Source organism: Melampsora larici-populina, assembly GCF_000204055.1.
Source record: "Melampsora larici-populina 98AG31 unplaced genomic scaffold MELLAscaffold_4, whole genome shotgun sequence".
Taxonomy (NCBI): Eukaryota; Fungi; Basidiomycota; class Pucciniomycetes; order Pucciniales; family Melampsoraceae; genus Melampsora; species Melampsora laricis-populina.
This window is the reverse complement of record NW_006768768.1, coordinates 560,071-579,896: the sequence shown is the minus strand read 5'-3', so window position 1 is coordinate 579,896 and position 19,826 is coordinate 560,071. Positions and strand designations below refer to the sequence as shown.

At 38.8% G+C, this 19,826-nt stretch overlaps 3 protein-coding genes across 3 annotated transcripts; 2 read left to right on the top strand and 1 right to left on the bottom strand.

Moving 5' to 3' along the window:
• Window positions 1-5,149: 5,149 nt before the first annotated feature.
• On the top strand, window positions 5,150-6,562 carry MELLADRAFT_92254 (uncharacterized protein; the record flags this gene model as incomplete). Its single annotated transcript, XM_007405786.1, has 3 exons — window positions 5,150-5,464; window positions 5,538-6,506; window positions 6,557-6,562. 3 exons carry the CDS (start codon window positions 5,150-5,152, stop codon window positions 6,560-6,562), a joined length of 1,290 nt encoding a protein of 429 aa, XP_007405848.1.
• Window positions 6,563-7,559: 997 nt separating this feature from the next.
• Window positions 7,560-8,341, top strand: MELLADRAFT_70870 (uncharacterized protein; the record flags this gene model as incomplete). Its single annotated transcript, XM_007405787.1, has 4 exons — window positions 7,560-7,679; window positions 7,752-7,893; window positions 7,963-8,149; window positions 8,215-8,341. Coding segments are annotated over 3 exons (327 nt in total).
• Window positions 8,342-13,719: 5,378 nt separating this feature from the next.
• MELLADRAFT_102654 (uncharacterized protein) lies at window positions 13,720-17,315 on the bottom strand (the record flags this gene model as incomplete). Its single annotated transcript, XM_007405433.1, has 7 exons — window positions 13,720-13,767; window positions 13,790-13,950; window positions 14,026-14,530; window positions 14,602-14,829; window positions 14,933-15,469; window positions 15,568-16,703; window positions 16,769-17,315. The coding sequence occupies 7 exons, from the start codon at window positions 17,313-17,315 to the stop codon at window positions 13,720-13,722; spliced, it is 3,162 nt and encodes a 1,053-aa protein (XP_007405495.1).
• Window positions 17,316-19,826: the final 2,511 nt, after the last annotated feature.

The window sequence follows — 19,826 nt, the reverse complement described above, 5'->3', positions numbered from 1 at the left end:
GGCTCATCGGCAGCTATTCAAAACTGTTTGGGAATTTTATTAGGATCAAATCTCAAAAACAGTGTGAGATTGCCAAAGACCAACTTCTTCATTTTGGTCAAGTTTGAATAAAAAAATATATACATAGATCGGTCAAGTGGCACGCAGTTGTGGGAGAGAAGAAAAGATAAAATGAAATGGATTTTAAGTGTGTGAGGTAAATTTTTCAAAATTTATGCCACACAAAGCAATAGATGACAATGAAATAAGTTGAAATTCAGCTCATCAGATGCCAATATTCATCACAGCTGTGCTAATGACCCTTCAATGCAATTGATACACTTGATTTGTGTGTACAAGCTTATTTGTCAGGTTTAGTGATTCCTATCATCTTGATCTATCAGTCGGGCAAAATTGTCAGACATCATCCAAATAACTTGTGAGTAAAGCATGTGACTTACTTGAACTTGAGTTTTGGTTCTTTGATTGATGATAAATGAGGTTTAGAAATATTGAGCTTTTGGATTTGTGGGTTGAACTTTTTCTGTTCATCAAGTTGATTGAAGAGTGTGTTAATCGCGTAATCAGCTTAATGAACTGAAGTTTGATCAATTGTTTGATTGAGTCGACTCCAGGCACGATTGATGTTGTTAATCCAAAGTGATAAATTCTGATCAGGTTCGATCGACGCGAAGCCGGAGGTTGATGGCATTGGATTTGAAGGCATTGAAGGAGATTCTGGGCGGAATAACAGAAGATGGCTCTTCTTCCATATTGTCGTCAGATCCCGAGGTGGTCTGATGTATGTATGAGTTGATGAAGGTGATTGAGGAATCGATCAAGCCATATCCAACACACAAATAATTTGTTTTTGGATTTTGAAATTTGGCCCGGCCCCGCCAAAAAGCAAAAAAACTCGATCCGGCGCTTGTTGAGTCTTGCTGTTTTGCACTATAGTGGATTCATCAATCCCATCACCATCAACCACCATTTCATCATCGATCAACAGCAGGTTCATTTATATCAGAAACAGAACCAAATTCAATCAAATAAATTGATTAACTTCATTCAATTGCTAATCTGCATCAAGATATATTATCATTGCTTTCATTTAATCTAATCATCAAATCAACTTATCAAACTCTTCAGCTTTAGCATCACTCCCGTCGGCTCCCAGTTTTAAACTCATTCAGGATCAATCACTCTTGACAGAATTAGAAACCAGATTGTTATCTCATCATGATTAAGACTCACTACCTTCTTTACCTCCATCAGTCATCTTAGCCAAACTCGATTACTGGTATTTAATCTCTGTGCTCTCAATAAACTTCTCAAAAAACTGACATTGCACCAATCGGTCAGCTCCTGCACTCATCAAACTAAATTACTTTGTTTTTTTCATCAACGACACCGTCCATTCAACCTAAGCCCGATTGAATTAGACTACAGGTGATAAAGCTGATTGAGTAGTACTCTTTGAGAGTAATGAGGTAAGTGTGCTGATTGAATCAAAATTGTATCTGTCTCATTGACCTTCATGGGTAATAATAACCTCAAATTCAATCTTTTCAATCTGAAAATCATACCACTCTTGTTGAAATCTCATTCAATCGACAATAACGATGATGATACATCATAAATTAGTAATCGGCTCTTGGGTGCTTTTAAAAGGGATCGATTGATTCTCATTACATCTAGGAAGACTGGTTCCAATCACTGACTTTGTTCTTTCTTTGAATGATTATAACAAGAACTGGTGGAATTTGATCAGTAGCAGAAATTGATACCATTTCTATGATGTTAGATTCTTTTCTCCAATCTGTTGATATGAAATTGACTACAAATCAAACCCACGAAGAATCAATTGGAAAATTATATCTTAATTAAAAAATACAAAGAATCGATTAGAAAATTATATTTTAAAAACAACTTGTATCTTCTTATTATATACTCATTATTATCACATTTGTATATTCCTGAACAATCCTTTAAGCCATTGATGAATCAATTTTATTTTCATTCTTTGAATTAACTGTTGGCTAGCCGAATATTGAGGCTTGCAGCCGTCTCACTGGACTTTGTTGAGGACTGGTCTTTAATAGGTCCCAGACCGGTGCAGACCGGTGATCAATCCTCTGCATACCATCTTCAGTCGGCCTGCAGGCTGGCTACAGGCGATATTTGAAAGGCCGTCTGCATACTGTGGGACCAGCGCCTACCTGCAGACGGTCCGTGACTATATAAAAAAAGGCCCGTCTGCAGACGGCCTTCGTCCCAGTCTGCAGATGGGCCGGACCACTCCGTGGTGTATTATAAGGTCAAATTTAATAAAGCTTTAACTGAACTTGACCTCAACTTCAAATCATGACATCACTCAACCAACCAACCAACCAATCGATTCCTCAAAACCATTCTCAACCACTTCAACTTCATCAAATCCATCTCAACTCATCATCATCACCATCATCAACTTCATACTTTCTATCTCATCATCATCAAATCAATCAAATCAATCAAATCAAGTCTCATCTTCATTCACACCATTTAAGAAAACTTATCATCGAAGAACATCCCTTTGAGATCTCACAATCATTCAGACTTTTCATGAAAAACACTTTTGACTGATATTCACAACCTTTTTTCCCATCATAAGTTGATGATAATAACTTATGAGTCTTTGGATGGTTGAATGATAATGAAATGATTCTTAGATGAAATGGTGAGATTGGTAATGGAATAGGTTCAACTACATTCAGAATTGATCGGATCATCAGAACCCAATCAAATCACCAATTCTTAATGGGTGGTAACAAATCACTTAGGCTAACTTAGCTTGATTCGATCGACCAAACTGATCAGCTCAGCATTTCAAATCAATTGATCACACAACCTTCATTCGATTTGCTATTTGATTTGATTCATTCCAAGATGGAAAAGACAGATAAAAACGAAATCAGTTCAAGTTTATCCGAATTCCTACACAATTTACCAGAACAAACTCTTTCTAGATTATACAAATCACCTTCAAGTTTTTTATCAATGAAATATCAGGTCAATATCAATCTTGAGTTTACCAGGATCAAATATCAAAACCTGAGATATTCATCGTAATGAGTACAAGTTTTATGCGAGCTATCCAACCCACAAATCATGATCACTTTTTGTTGAAATCTAATTTGATCGATGATAACAAAGCGAGGTGTCATAAATCAATAATTGAGTGATTTCAAAGAATGGTCAATTGCTTTTCATTCTGTCAAATCTAGGGAAATTGATTTCAATTACTGAATCGATCCTTTTCTTGAAAAATTATAACAAGAGCTGGTAGAACTTGATCAGTAACACCAATTAATCCAATTTTTGCAATGTTGAATTTATCTTTTGAATCGATTGATATGAACCCAACTACAAATCAAACTTACAAAGAATACAAAGAATCGATTGAAAAATTATATTTTACTTCAAAGTTTTTGAAACACAAAGTTGTGATTTTCACATGTTTATCTAGTTTCAATAGAAAGTAATTTGTATCTTCATATTATATACTCATTATACTGATTGTTATCACCTTTGTATGTCTGAAGAGATCCTTAATGCATTGATAAATTGATTTTATTCTGATTCTTTGAATCAGTTGTCTGCTAGCCAAATTTCAAGGCTAGCAGCCATCTCACTGGACTATTACACCACGGAGGGGCTTTGAGTCTAGAGATGGCCTTTCTTAGTCTGAGAATGGTCATTCCTGAGGGCCACCTGTAGACCGGCTGGCAGGCCATCGATCGGCGGCCCACTGACCGCCTGAAGATGGACAAGAGAAATCGAGGCCGTAGTCGGCCTCTGGGCCATTGTCAGACCAAATACGCGGTGGCGGCCTGTCTGCCTGCTAATTTTGTCAAACCTTTGCAAAAAAAACAATCAATGACCTGGAAAGAAGGTTGCCAAGTGTAGTTTTTACGGGATATCATTGTCAAGTTCGAGTCTGGAGGACATCAAGAGTCGCTAATCACTTGTGAAACCAATATCACGATATGATTGGTGTCTTTCGTGATGATCCTGGCTCAGGTTTGAACTCGGAGTCGCTTGTTTCTGTATATAATTATACAAAGTAACCAATCCTTCATGGAAATTCTGAAGTTCTGCTTGAGGACTACACATGGTTCTGTCCTTAATGTACATACTGTGTACAACTGCTTTTTTGATGTACGGAAGGCAGATCACAGCCCGCCAGCGGGCGCAAGCAAGCCAGCCTACCGGCGAGCCCAGCAGGTGCCTGCCAGACGTCGCGCGTGAGGGCCACCTGGAGACCGCCTACCTTTGCAGAAGGGCAGACCGTCTCCAGGTGGCCTGGATGGACCGCCTGCAGGCGGGCAAAACACCCCTGTGGTGTATTGAGGATTGGTGTGGAGCAGGACCCAAGACCCAGACCGGTGGTCGGCCCTCTGTCTACCGTCTTCACTCAACCTGTAGGCTGGCTGTAGGCGGTATTCAAAAGACCGTCTGCAGATAGTGGGACTGGAGCCCTTCTGCAGACGGTCCGTGACTATATTAAAAAAGGCCCGTCTGCAGACGGCCTCTGTCCTCGTCTGCAGATGGGCCAAACCACTCCGTGGTGTACCACCTGTTCTAAACAACCACTTGGTGTGGTCATACCCAACTTACATTTCATGTGGTCCCAGGTCAAAGTCGCCCCGTGGTGTAGCCTTGGCTTGAATGAAAGATTTCAAACAAGTTTCTAGCGCAGAATAAAACATATCACTGCCATCAAGTTATCATAGTTGAAAAGAAGATAAGACCGAAATCAAGAACATTTGCGGAGAGACTCTTATCTTGATATCCTCCTGCCGTGCAGAACCCAGGCAAAACATTTGGGGATTGGTTCTACTACATAGCATAATTGCTGATTGAGTTGGGCGTGGAGAAAGGAGAAGCTCTGAAGCAATAACTTGCATAGCATCCTGTAGCTTATCATGAGCCATGTGATATACACCGTTGGTGATATATAGGACTATCGCTCAGTTCTCTTTTTTTTGACGCGAGCTTCTCTCTATAAAAACGTCATCAGGAACGAGTAACTCTGCCCCGATCCGATCCGATTTCTTTCAACTTTTTTGATCATCTCCCTTCAACCACTGGATATCATCAGAACCTATACTTCAAGATCACATTCAAAATGACAGTCTCAAGCGTTACTCATTCTCCCGACATTCCTAAACAGTCTTTATCGGCCACCCATGCAAGACACGACAGTTCAGGAAAGCTTTTAACGCCTTGGGCAGTTGGTCCAACCAAGATCCTTCTCCTCGAAAACGTCAATAGTCTAGCGGTCGAGCTCTTACGTGGTCAAGGTTATGGGGTGGATGAGGTCAAGACTGCTTTGAATGAACATGATTTGATTGAGAAAATAAAGAGTGGAGGTTATTCTGGATTAGGGATTCGATCAAAGACTAAAGTAACAGCTAAAGTGATCAAAGAAGTAGCTGGTCAAGTTCGTCACTTTTCTCTTCTCCAAATCTTATTCTTTTATGGAAAGACTGATATCATTTTCTTCAAAAATACAGTTGTTAGTCATCGGTTGTTTTTGTATTGGTACCAATCAGGTCGACCTCACAGCCGCCGCCTCAGCCGGGATTTCTGTCTTCAATTCACCTTTCTCAAACTCGCGTTCAGTTGCTGAATTAGTCATAGGAGAAGTCATCGCGTTATCTCGTCAACTTTTCGATCGATCTGCTGAACTTCATCGTGGGGTTTGGAACAAGTTGTCAAAGGGATGTTGGGAGGTACGAGGAAAAACTTTAGGTATTGTCGGTTATGGACACATTGGATCTCAACTTAGTGTTTTGGCAGAAGCAATGGGAATGTCAGTAGTTTATCACGATGTAGTACCGATCATGCCACTTGGATCAGCAAGACAGATGTCAGACTTGGAAGAAATGCTCAGTGTAGCTGACTTTGTCACCCTTCATGTTCCTGAGCTTCCTGAGACCATCGGGATGATTTCAACTGCTCAGTTGGCACAAATGAAACCCGAAAGCTTCTTGATCAACAACGCACGTGGTCAAGTGGTAGACATCCCAGCTCTTGTCAAGGCGCTCAAAACCAAACAACTTGCTGGAGCTGCACTAGACGTCTATCCTAACGAGCCAGCTGGTAATGGTGAACACTTCAATGACGAACTCAACTCTTGGACAAGTGAACTTCAAGAACTACCAAACGTTATTCTGACACCGCATATTGGAGGATCAACAGAAGAAGCACAGAGGGCAATTGGAGCAGAAGTAGCACAAGCTTTAATTCGTTATCTTACCTTTGGTTCATCAATTGGAGCTGTTAACTTTCCAGAAGTTACACTTCGACCTATCCTTGCTACTGGATATGTTCGAGTTTGTCATGTGCATCAAAATCAACCCGGAGTTCTCAAAAACGTCAATTCGATCGTAGGAGATTACAATGTAGAAAAACAATATTCAGATAGTAGAGGTGATATTGCTTATCTATTAGCAGATATACAAGTTAGCCAATTGGCCGATGTTAGTACAGCTGAAATCTCGTCTCTCTTTGAGCGTATATCGGGAACGAGCAGTAATATCAAGACACGAATCCTATATTAGGAGTTAAAGCTTTCAAATGAGGCGTAATTTTCCTAGAGATTTTGCTTCATGTCTTGATACAAACCTTGTATTTCTTTCTCAAATCGTTTTTTCATGATTCCACTGCATCTTGATGTGTCGCATGCGTTGTTTTAATCCCTGATGCTCTCCTCTTCAACATGAGGCCTGTTCATTTTATTAGAAGAAGTTAACTTATAGAAATACGCTCTACATAAATCATAGCGATGTTACCCGGATGCAGTAAAATCGTATCTAAATGCATCTTCAAATCCGTCGGCTATAATTCACAGAGGTCCGTTTGATCAGATCGAGTTCTTAGCATTTGACGGGGAATGGTCATCTAGCTGTTGTTCACCGCATTTTTCCAATCTTCCCTCATGAATTTTGACCTTCAATTGGTTCAAGAGTTATGCGCTGGTCAGAGATACACTAGGTGGACAAACATCTATGTATGTATGAACAATCCAAATCGATCGTCTTTCAAGATTTTCTGAGAGGAAATGTGATAACTTGTGTCACTTTCCAAAACTTGAGATGTTTAGAAAGGTTGTTTAAGTCTTGAGGTATCATTCTGGCAATCACTCTATGCAATACATATTGACAATTTCGAAGTCCTCGATGATATTTTGTTTGATAAAAGCTTCGGCACTTCAACCTTGAGCTGTCTATTCAATCCCGTGAATATGAAACCTGCAAAAATATACGCTCATCGTGGTCTTGGTTAAATTTCATGTTGGTGCCATGTTCGACTAGGTCGCAATGCCGCAATCAAATGTCATCTCAGTTCCAGACGAGATCTTTCTCATCCTGGAGATATTGTGAAATTATATGTGTTATGGGACTTGGGAGGTCGAGGGATATGGGATGTAAGAGGTCTTCGCTCAAATGGCCCTGAAATTGATAGGTTTAGCCCTAGTCTGATGAGACATACGCTTCGATCTTTACCCTAACTCTCACGCAAGTGCTGCCGGTAGGAAACTTGAGACCTACGCTGCCAACCACTGCACCCACCACCCTCAACCTATTGAACAGACCGACGGTCCGCCCTACGGCTTAAATCGATCATCGGCTTTTCGCTTCAAATATTCCTAGGTACTTTCAAGCTTTCAGCTCATCAGACAACGCTCAGTCTTGGCTCATCATTCATTGACTTACGTGTTCTAGTACAATGGCCGACCTTGCTACCACTTACGCTGCCCTCATTCTCGCCGATGAGGGTCTTGAAATCACCGCAGACAAGATTAACACCCTTTGCACTGCTGCCAAGATCGACGTAGAACCGATCTGGGCTACTCTCCTCGCCAAGGTGTGTACTTATCAATCCTTTCCGATTCCTCAATCTTCAGATTAATAATTCTGTTTGATTTTCCTCTAGGCTCTTGAAGGAAAAGATATCAAGGATATGCTTACCAATGTTGGATCCGGTGGTGGTGGCGCTGCCGCACCTGCTGTTGGTGGTGCTGCCCCTGCTGCTGGTGGTGATGCTGCTGCACCAAAAGCCGAAGAGAAGAAAGAAGAGAAGGAGGAATCCGATGATGACATGGGTTTCGGTCTTTTCGATTGTGAGTCATCCTTTTCACACTTGTTGAATTTTCGAACATTTTACTTATTGTGATTCCTTTTGCAGAAACTCGTCACGAAATACCCTTCCATAGCCCCTTTGAATCTCATTGCCGCTTGGTGCGATGTTAGCATGCACATTCAAAACCTCTGCAATCAATCGAATTTTGATGATTCAAAGCTTTTCACAACGGGTCGTTCCACATTGAGTTCGACCAAAGAGCATGCTCAACTTGATTCAATCATAGTGATGATAGCTCCAAGCATTTCAATAGCGTTTCATCCATATGACCTCGAATTCAGTTGATGGGGTTGCGATGAAAGATGTATAGGACTATGACAACCTTGTCCCATCCTTTCACCTCAGCGCGATCTTTTTGTTGTGCCAACTAAGATGATCACAACCCCATCAACCCCGTTTGCGAGTTTTTTTAAAGTGACGTCCCATCGCTGCGGTCCGAAGAGGCAATCCGATTTGTATTGTACCACTCTGCCAACGCGAACAAATGGTTCGTGTCTCTCATCGGATCACTAACGTACACGCCGTACTCTACAATCCTCGCGAAGGACACTATCTGTACCTTTCAAGTCCCCTAAGCTTAACTAAGCCCCTCTTCCGATGCGGCCATGTCCGCTCTCGAGGAGCCACTCATTGACAAACCTCCGGCTTGGCCTGAGCACAGCAGCATTGTCAAGCACTATTGCTTGAAATTCCATGGTGAGGGCTTGAAATTCATGAAACCCCACCAAAAAGTGAGAGGAGCTTCTTCAAGGTCATCTTTGTCTCCTGGTGCCACATTTAGCATGTCAACAGTTGTGGATCCCGAGGAGAATGGACTCCAAGTTGTATTGAATGAGTGCCAGAAGGACCCAGGAATGCGCCTACAGAGGTATCTGATGAAACCTGTTTTTCAGTTTTTGGGCTCTACACAACACACCACTCCTTGTCTCAAGGTCCAGAGCACTTCAAAAGATGCGCATGGACTAGGGCTATCAAATGAGCCTACCCCCAGTCTCTCAACTCCCCTCACTTTCGCGCAAAATCGATTGGCGCAATTTTTTTTCGTGCCTCCAAGGCCTGATTCCGACGTTCGATTTTAAGGCTCTTTTTGACCGTTACATCCCATTATCTCAGGAAGTATTGGTGCTATGAGGTTGAAAGCTAGCTTAAACGAAAGCCTTTAATGTCACGCACATTTTGCACTACTGTAGGTGCTGTGAATGTGTCGTTTAGTGCCCTAAAAACCCGCCAACAAAACGTCGGAATTTACATCAGATACCTCTGTAGGCGCATTCCTGGGTCCTGTGCCAGAGTTACAAAAACTCAACAACTCGGCTGTGTATGGTGGCTGTGGAGCGCCAATTGAGTCAAAACCCCCAAAAGCGCAAATTCTACATGAAACCTTGGGAGAAAGCCCCGCTGAGCCTGTCCCGATCCTGAGTCCGCTGAGGTCCGCTGGCCTGGGAACAGAGATCCCCTCATTCGACTTAATTTTGTGCAATTATTCAGCTTTCTATTCTTGTTTGTTGGCAACTCATCTATACTTTTTGAGTCCTGATTTTTCAAGTATTGCCGAGCAAGCAAAGAACATGTAACCCAGAAATGACCATTCACAAATTGTGTACTTCCCCCCCAAAACCTATGAAGATCACCTTTCATGAAAGCATCATGGGGGTCTTGTTGAGACAATGATGATTATCCAAACACATAGTAACACACTTTACCATATTATCTGATGATTGGGATACATAATTTGTTCGATATGATGAAGGGTTTATTGATCAATCAACACAACACGGCTTTTCTAGAGCGGTCATTCAAAAAGAATCTCTTCGCATGCTCCACCTAACATATGAATTTAGGATGATCTCCTATAGCTGATATGAAGAAAGGGATGATTCACATTGATCAAGTTTGCTGCATAAGAATTGCACTGTCAAAGAGGACACCTGGGGGTGACAACGGGTAAAGTTTTGTCCGAGGCAGCGGAGTCTGGGTCGGGATAGGCTCAACGTGGCTTTCTGAGGGTGTTTCATGTACATTTTTTGCTTTTTGGGGTTTTGACTCATTTGGCGCTCCACAGCCACCGTAGCTGTGTCACTTTGCTCAACTTGTGGTGCTAAGAACATGAGCGTGTGTATAAGGCTTATAAGAAGATCTGTCTAAATCTTTGTGAGGTCACACAATTTCTAGAGCCCTCACAATGGGGTTTCAAGCACTTTTGCTTGAAAATCCTGCTGTGCTCAGGCCAAACCAGCCCCTCTTTGAGGGTGGACAAGAGAGGCTTACTTAGGCTTTCAAGCGTCTCATACTGAAGCAATGGCTAAGCATTATATTTACAAAAAAAATTGATCAATAAAGTTTGTTTTCTTACTAAGGTTTTAAAACAAATGTTTAATTTTGAAGAGTTTTCCACCATTTTTCTAAATTAATAAAATTATTCCATTGACCATTCTGACCAGGAATGGTGATAGAAAAAGAAGCTAAATAATTAAAATAGAAAAAATAAAAGATTTAATAAATTCAATCAAATCTAAATCTTAACCAATATTATTGATGCTAATTGGTTGTGAAGTTGATAAAAATTCAATCATTTGATTTTGTAAATTTTTACATTCTTTTTGTAATTCATTTAAAGGTAATAATTGTAATACAAACATGTTGATCCCATCAAATACCAATTCAGTGCGTGATCAAAGTGATTAGTAAACATAATATCTCCCAGTCAATCTGTTGTGATCAATTGTAGGGTTTGCATAGGTTGTTGGAGAGAATGCTGAGCTCAGTTGGGAGGTATAGGTGATTTAAATTGGATTGGTAGATTATGGGTCAATCTTGTTCACTGGGAATGAGCACACATTTTTCTTGTGCCAGGTCTCTCATGAAAAGTTCAATTCAAATTTTGAAAGTTGAACTGCTGGACAAAGTTTAATCATGTTTCCTCTGCTTCAGTTTGATTTTTTTCTTGTGCTTTCATATATTCATACTCTTGAATATAAACCATGAAATATGAAAAGGATGTGGCCTATGAGATTTTCCAAAAGTGATTGATTAGACAGTATGTACAAGAGTGGATGTAGTTTTTCAAGTTGTTTATGATTCATAGTCATTGACTCTGAGATGCTAAGATGGCCAGGTTGCTCTGAACAAGAGATTTTCTTGCATGTTGTGTGGATTGAATTAAATTCTTGAGGGCTTGTTTGCAAGTCAATTGAGGCATGGGGGCTAAAAGTTGAGATTCATTATTGTGGATGTAGTGTAAAGGTGAGCTGTGAGTGAGCCGCTGTGTAGTATAGCAAACCAAGGAAGTCAGAAAAAAGAAGGCAAAACAAAATATGTTACAAAATGAGTTCAAACCCAATTTCCAAACTACAGCCAAAAGGACCAAGTTAGGAAACTCAGAAACTGGGGAAAAAAACTAGTCTCAATGCTTGTATCCCATAAATGTATTAACAAGTATGGTCTACAAATATAAATCTAAAAGGTTTTCAGAACCTCAGAAAGTCAGAATCGGTTCTGATTCTCTGACTCTCTGAGCCACTATCTCCTTTTCATTCCCAAATTCATCAGATCAGATCTCAGCCAAATATTCATCAGAACAACTTCTCCCATTCCCATCCCCCTCATCAGATATCCTGCAACAAACATCAGCCACCAATCAACTCCTTTCACAGTGCCCCCAACATCAGAGGCCTTCAAGAGTACAAAGGCAAGCCTTTGTACTTGCTGGAGCCCCCAACCTTGGGGGCCCTCTCCACAGGCACTGTGTTTGTGGCTTGTTAGCCAATCTATTACTTACTTGGAACCCATCCCTTAACTTTCCCATTCACCATTCAGCTTCAACAAAACAAAACAAAACAAAACAAAAATTTAATTTGTTTTGATTTTTGACTTTGACTTTGATTTCAATTACCTACCAAACCCAAACAGATCACTTAGGCTTGTTTGTTTGTTCTTTTTTCAAAAAAAATCATACACAAACAAGAATTCACATGTTTGTGAATCAGTAGTACACAAACATCTCAACCCATCCTCAAAAAACCCCATCCAAAAAACCCCATGGCAACCTAATTAATTTTGAGTTTTTTTTAGTGTTAGAAAATCTAAAAAGTTTTTTTTAGTGTTAGAAAATCTAAAAATCAATCAGCTTGCCATGGGTTTTGTATTAGGTTGGGTTAAGATGTTTGTGTAGCAGTATAATTCAATTTACATCATAAGTTCTCAAGTTTGGTTTGTACATTGACCAATTTGACCTTGGTTAATAGGTTGTATCTCAACCAATTCATCAATTAGTATTTTGATCAATTGATTGGTTGATTGCTCAATTATAAACTTGATCCAATTTGTCACTTTGGTTTTCAAAACCTTAAGCTCAATAAGATAGTCAAGATTCAGGGAGTACTTGACAGGCAGATAGGATTAGTAAGATAAACTTGAGGTCACCATGGATATGATGAGTCTGATCATACAGCAAGCAGTGTTTGAAATTGAGATATGGCTGCAGTGGCTATCTATCATCTTTACCTTACCTAAAATGGTGGCTTTGAGACCTGCACGGTATAGCATAAGCAAATTCTTGTTGGACTATGTCGTGCAATAGCACCCAATGTGTCATAGGGAAAATAGCTGTATCAATTGAAAAAATGCAAAGTTATAAGATATCTTTCAAATGTCCTAGATTTTCAAATTTTTAAAATTTAAAATTTTCTTATTAACGTACTACAACCTCCCCCCAAGATAAACAAAACCATAGAAAACATTAAAATAAATTCAAACAATTTGCAAAAAAAAGAGAAATAAAAAAAATCATTCAAAATGAAAGTTAACACATCAAAAAAAATCATTTTTTATAAAAAAAATAAGAAAACTCAAAAAAAATGATTTGACCAAAACAAAAAATGATCAATTAAACTTGAATAAACATGTATTAAGAATAAGAAAAAGATGAAAATTTTTTAGAGAAAGAAGTTTCAATAAAAAAGAAATCAGAATTAAACAAAAGGAAAAATCAAATGAATTTATGTTGTAAATAATGCATTTCAAAGTAATAAAATGGCTACAAAAAAAACAAGAATAAAAAACACCCAAGCAAAAACCAAAACCAAGAATTCAAGGGAAAAAAAAGTATGCGTATGCGTATGCGTATATATCTGTGTATGCGTATGTGTTTAATTATTCTTACAAACAAGAAAACGAAGAAAACGAAGAAAACGAAGAAAACGAAGAAAAAAACGAAGAAAAAAACGAAAAAAAAACGAAAAAGATGATAATGACTACATAATCTGTAAATATTTTCTTATATACAAAACCGAAATATATATAAGATGATTTTTTTAATATTTTTTCATATTCTTCAAAACCTGTTGGTTGGATTGGTGTTTGTTTTATACTTTTTTAATTGTTCTAAACCTTGCAAGTTTTCTAAACCTGCTTTTCTTTTCTTGATTTCTCTTCTCTGTTGATGATTTTCTTCTCATGTGAAGGATTTTCTTTACACAAGTTTTAGTTTTGATTTTGATTTTGATTTTGATTTCAGTTTCAATTTTAGATTCCAAGTTCAAGTCTTGATTTTTATGTTTGTTTTATCGACTTTCCATCCTTCATAACCTTAGCCATAACCTTAAATCCGAAGATTACAAACCTCAGCCAATGATTTCGATCGATGAAGTGCAACCTTCAAGTTAACCAACTTTTCAATCCCTTCTCCTTTTTCTTCAACTTCATCAAATCCAATTCCATTCCGATTGACCATCAAACAATCTTTATGTAAATTCGATCCATTACTTTCTAATTTCATTAATTCTAATCAAATTTTCCAAAAAAAACCAAAATCAATTTCATCATCTTTTTGGTTTTTCAAAAAAAGAGAAAACGTACCAGTTAAAAATAAATGATACCTAGTCACTCTCTGTACCGGCATAATCAAAATATCATTCCAACTCAACCTATTCTTTCCCATCTTCCCACCACCACCATTCAAATGATCCGAAGAAGTAGAAGAAGCAGGAGTCTGAATTCTTAAATCCTTAAAATCAAATTTAATTCGATTCAAAACCTGAATCCAACCCAAAAAAACGTTCTCAAACTTCGGTTCCAATCCCACAAAAGTCAAAGAGATTCCCAAGATAGTAGGAGATTCTGAAATCCTTTCGATTAAAGTTTCACTCAAGTTAATGAGTAATGGTAATTGAGATCTTAAGATTGAAAGTTTTTGTTCAAAGTTTAAGATTTGGGATGTAGATGTGGATTGATGAGATGATCTTTTGGTGGGAATCGGATGATGGTGTGTGTTTTGAAGGGTTGGGTTGGGTAAGTAGTATAATGAGGCTCTTTGTAATGATTTACTGGTTTTTATAAACGTTTGGTTTTTTTGTTCAACTGCCTGTACACACCAAAAAGAAAGTTATCAGTCAGAATTAAGGAATTCATTGAATGCATAAGTAATTCATTCACCTCTTGTAAACTAATCAAATGTTCAAGATAACTTTTTTCGGATTTGATTAGCTCTCTAATAATAAACAAATGATGTAATTCTGATTTATCAATCTTCTTTAACGATAAACGATCATCAACAACTTCTGCTTGTTCTTTTGGTTGATGTTGTTGTTGTTGATGTTGATAAGATGAAGAAGACATCAAATTAGAAGATTTATTTTCAATCGCTAATTTAATAAACGTATTCTGTTATAATGAAGATCCAAAACACAAAAAGTCAACATTCATCAAGTTCAAAAACCCACCAAGAAAAAAAGATTCTTTTGAAAAGGCATCAAAAATAACTTACATCATCCGTGACATCTAATAAAACATCCATCAATTCCTTCGCACTCTTCCTCCTGAAATCTTTCATAAAAGGTGACCGACATCGATCTTGATCTTGATCATGATCATCATACAACGAATCCGACGTAACACGTTTCGGACTCGTAGCAGGACTCTTGTTAGACGGATTAAGTGTTGCATGACTATGACTTCTAGTCCTTCTAACCGTAGCAACTAAAGCAACAGGAGCAGGTGCACAATCACGTGTAGACCTTCTTTGAAGTCTTGGTCTTACCACACTACTTTGATCATTAAGATTCGTAGGTGAAGGTGTAGGTGTAGGTGTAGATGTAGAGGATTGTAAGGCAGATTTAAATAATTGGTAAAGTGATTTTCTTCGTTTGGTAGGTGTGCCTGTGGATGGGTGATTGATCGAGTTTGTAGGTGATCCTTTCTTTGAATCAGCTTTGGGTTTTGGAGTAAGAGATGTTGGACAGCTTGAGGGTTTGGAAAGCAAGTCTGTTGAACTGAGTGGTGATGAAGTAGTACTACGAGTGTCCTAAGAGTGTCAAGAATGGTAAGTTTTGTACCGTTTGGTTTGTTTCGAGTTTTGTTGATGGGAACATGATGGGTTTTACTACGAGTTAGTAAGCTAACAACCGTTTGGTTTGGTGGTTTGTGGGATGGTGAACTTGTTGAACTCGGTAGCTCTGTAGAAAGGTTTGTAGTCAGTTTTGTAATCGTAGGTTTACTAGAAACCGTTTTAGGCTCTGAAGAGCCAGAGGTAGGGTACGGATCAAGATTAAGCCAAGTATGAAGTTCTACTCGATTTGATGTAATATTAGGCTTCAGATTCGATGGACTTTCTACAATCACTTGTTCGGATCCGGATTCATATGCTTGGTCTTGTGGATCAGCAACTAAGATGGTGTTTCGTTTGGTGATGGGTAAACTGTTGATCTTTAAAGGTGTAGGTGGTAGTCGATCTTTAAGTTTGTGAGAAGATGATGAGATCGTTCGAACATGTTGAGCAAAAGAAGTAGATCGACTCGAGCTCTGATTCTGATTCTGATTCTCATTTGGTTTTGGAGTTGATGATTCTTGATCTTGTGTCGTATAGCTTTCTAAGAAATGCTTGGATTCGGTGTTGATGGGATTGGATTGAACTTGAAAATGACTAGATTGAGTTTCTTCATATAATTCTTGATATTTCTGATCATGTTCCTTTCGAATCTGATCTTCATCTCTTTGGATCGGTGGTAAATCATGAGTCGCAGAACTTGTTGATGGTTTAATCAATCTCAATTCACCATAACCAGATGATTGGATCCAACAACTCTCTGGTCTGAATCTAGCTGAATAAGTACTAAGACTAGATGGACTCTGTTGGTTCGGTATCAACAATGATTGATGATTTGATTCATCTTCATCTGATTTATCAACAGATTTAAGATTATCAATGGTTTCTTTTTCCACCAATGTAGTCTTGATAGTCAGACCATTATTCTTGTTTATGTTAGTATTATCATTATTGTCAGTAATAGTAGTAGGAGCAGTAGGGGAAGAAGTAGTGGTAGTACTGGATTTAGAAACAGATTGTGTTTGAAATAAGATTGAAGCTGCTTCTGCTGCTGCTTCACCTATACCTAATTCAGCCAAGAATGAAAACCGTTTGGCAATGACTGAAGAAGTAGGAGTAGGCACATCTGACCAATTCTGGATTGATGGAGATAGATTGGTATGAGAGAAAAGGTCTAGATTCGAATAATTCGTATGAGGTGAAATCAATGGATCTGTGAAAGAACACAAAAGATTTGTTAGTGTTTGGAGTGATGGACTAGTATGAAAAAATACTAACCTTGATGTAAAAGATCTTGTTGAAGTTGTTGATGGATTGAATTGATATGAGTTGATTTTAATAAATTCTTGGGTGATAAAGAAGTAGGTGAAGTCGATGAAACTGAAGTTTTTGAAAGATTAGATTGAATTGAATAAAGTCTGAATGAGATTGTAGGAGAAGGTAGTTGATGTGATTGATTTCGAGTAGAAGAAGTAGATTGAGATTTTATTACTTTATTGATCTCATGATGATGATCTGGATGAGTTTGAGATGAAATGTTGTTTAGGATTGAAGTGATTGATTGATGATTTGAATGATGATGATGATGATCTTGAGATTCAGAGTAAAGGTGAGTTGATGGAGTAGTGTTGGTGGTGTTGGTTGATTGAGTTGTTGTTGTTGATAATGTTGATGAGATAGATTGAGATGGAGTGATAGATGAAGAGAAAGAAGAGAAAGTAGAATTGAGAGTCGAATTAGATGAATCTGAATCTGATCTAGTTAAATTTGAAAAATAATTGGAATCCATCGAAACTGTTGATGATGATGATGATGGTAATAACATTAGATTAGATTGTAGATTGAATTTCGAATGATAACTCAATGGATTTGTAGTTTTAGTCTTTGGATTGATGATGATGAATGACTCGAAAGGGAGAATGGTAATCAGCTTTCTTTAAAAGGATTATTGGTTTTGAATCCTTTGATTGATGATTTTTTAGTTTTCAAGGATCAAAGGAAGATTGATGGATTGATGGATGGATTGATGAGTCAAAGAGAATGAAAAGATGATGAGGAGAATGATTGAGTCTTTTAGTCAAACTGATGAGAGTGAGCAGCGTGAGAGTGATACAATGTGATTAGACAACCGAGGAGGAGGAGCGAGGAGGAGGAGAGTAAAGTCAAGTGAAGTGAATTGAATTGATTGGGTGAAATCGGTTAACTTGGTGAAGGTAGTAGTAGCAGTAACCAAGTCTCGATATAGTCAAATCGATCATGGAATATGTTGATGATTTGATGAGAATTTGGTAAGTATTCGATCTCATCAATCAATCCATTCCATCAAACCATCCAGTTGATGATGATCCATCGAAGTTCAACTAAAACTAAAACTACCAATCTCTCAATATCTTTAAAGAAACTCACCACATTCATTCAATCAATCTGTTGATGATGATGTTGATTGGTTCACTTTGACTTCATCATCTTTTGCTTATCAACCGATCCATACATACTTCATCATACCATATAGATTTGACTATTCTGGTTTATAATCATCTTCAACCAAGTCTCTCAATCTAATCCTTCAATGCCTTGTTTACTTACTGCTATTCGAGCAATGATTTCACCAAGTACAAATCAAACGAGTACTTCAATTGATTTTCTACGATCACACCAGGGGCTTAATCCTTCCTCGACGTCGCTTAGCTCCGGAAACCTGTCCAAGAATCTCGATAAGATCACCATCAAAAAAAACAACAGTTCAACTTCTAGTGACGAACTTCAAGTGAGAAGAAGTGACTAGGATGGAACTTGGAAGTTGAACACGTATTAAGTAACAGACAAAAATAGTATGAGTAGCCCGAAGGTTTTAGTTATTTACCATTTAGAAACCAAGACGAAAACAAAGATGTCACTCTTGACCAAACTTGCCCGCAAAAGTTTTGTTTACAAGATAAAACTGCAAGGTTAAAGAACTCATCTTTGCCTTTATATAGACCGCCAAAGTAGTTACATCACCAGCAGCCATACATTCATTCATACCTTAAGAAGATTTGCTAAGATTTGTCTTCTTACAAACAAACTTTGAAAAACAATGAAAGATACTACAGCGCTTCAAGAAACCTTCGGTTTTTTTCATGCACCTTTTTTTGTTTGAGTTTTATCCAAAGTTGGGACAAAACTGTTTTCTCCCTAATCTCGTTTGACATTTTAGGCGGGGAAATGTCAAACCGTCTCTTTACTGACTAAGGCTCTCGCCCGACACGCCCGGATGGCTTTCGGGGTTTGCCCGTCCAAGTTTGATTTCTGGACGGTGACGCCTCGGCCAAGCCTCGAAAAACTCAAAACCTAACCGGGCATCCGGCCATGCTCGAGCTCTACTGTGGCCGAGGCGCCCGAAAAGAAGGTTCGAGTGGTTTTTGAGTTCTTACATTTGTGATTCAGATTCCAGATCATGAATCATCAGATCAATCACATGAAAACAATCCCAAGAACTGTTTCATCTGCTCAAATTTCTCCTAGGCAGAGTCCTAGACGTCATCGCTCTTCCATAGTTCAGACTCCCAAGTCCAGCCTCTCATCCATTGCGACCTCATCTCCCCTGGCATCATCTAGATTTCGAGTGAATTCCTACAAGCGATCATGGGTTCGGGCACACTTCAAGAGTGTCACAGTTGATGATAACATCAGAAATGTATGTCAGGTGGAGTTACCAACTGGAGTGGCTTGTGGTGCTTGTATCATCCCCGAAAAGTCATCAAGCACCAAGGGATTAATCCGACATCTGAACCGTGTGCACCAAATCTTTGAGACTACTCATCCTGATAAGGTCAACTTTGGAGAGCGTGGCACAATGTCATATGTGAGTATTTTGTGCTTCTCTTTACCTTTCATGATACTAATCTAATATGGTAACATCTAGCATCGTCAACTGACTCGCAAGTCTGTGAAGGATGGACTATTGAAATTGATCATTCAAGAGGAGTTACCATTCACCACCATCGAGTCCGCTGCGTTTCGTGATTTCATTGAGCTATGCAACCCTTCAGTCCTTCCAATGATGGTGAAGTCAACCAGCATCTCTGAGGCTATCATGTCTCGCTTCCGCTCAAATCAAGTCAAACTCAAAGACCTGCTAGCCTCTCAGCCCTACATCAGCCTCACTTGTGATTGTTGGACATCTACCAATGGCCGCTCAATCTTTGGTATCACTGCGCACTGGATCACCAAAGACTTCAAAACTTGTGAAGCTATCATTGCCATGAAGCAAATCATTGGTCACCACCTGTGGCTACCCGCCCCTTCGGATACTAGCCGAAAGGAAACGGGTCATTCCTATCGGCGACAGGCCGAA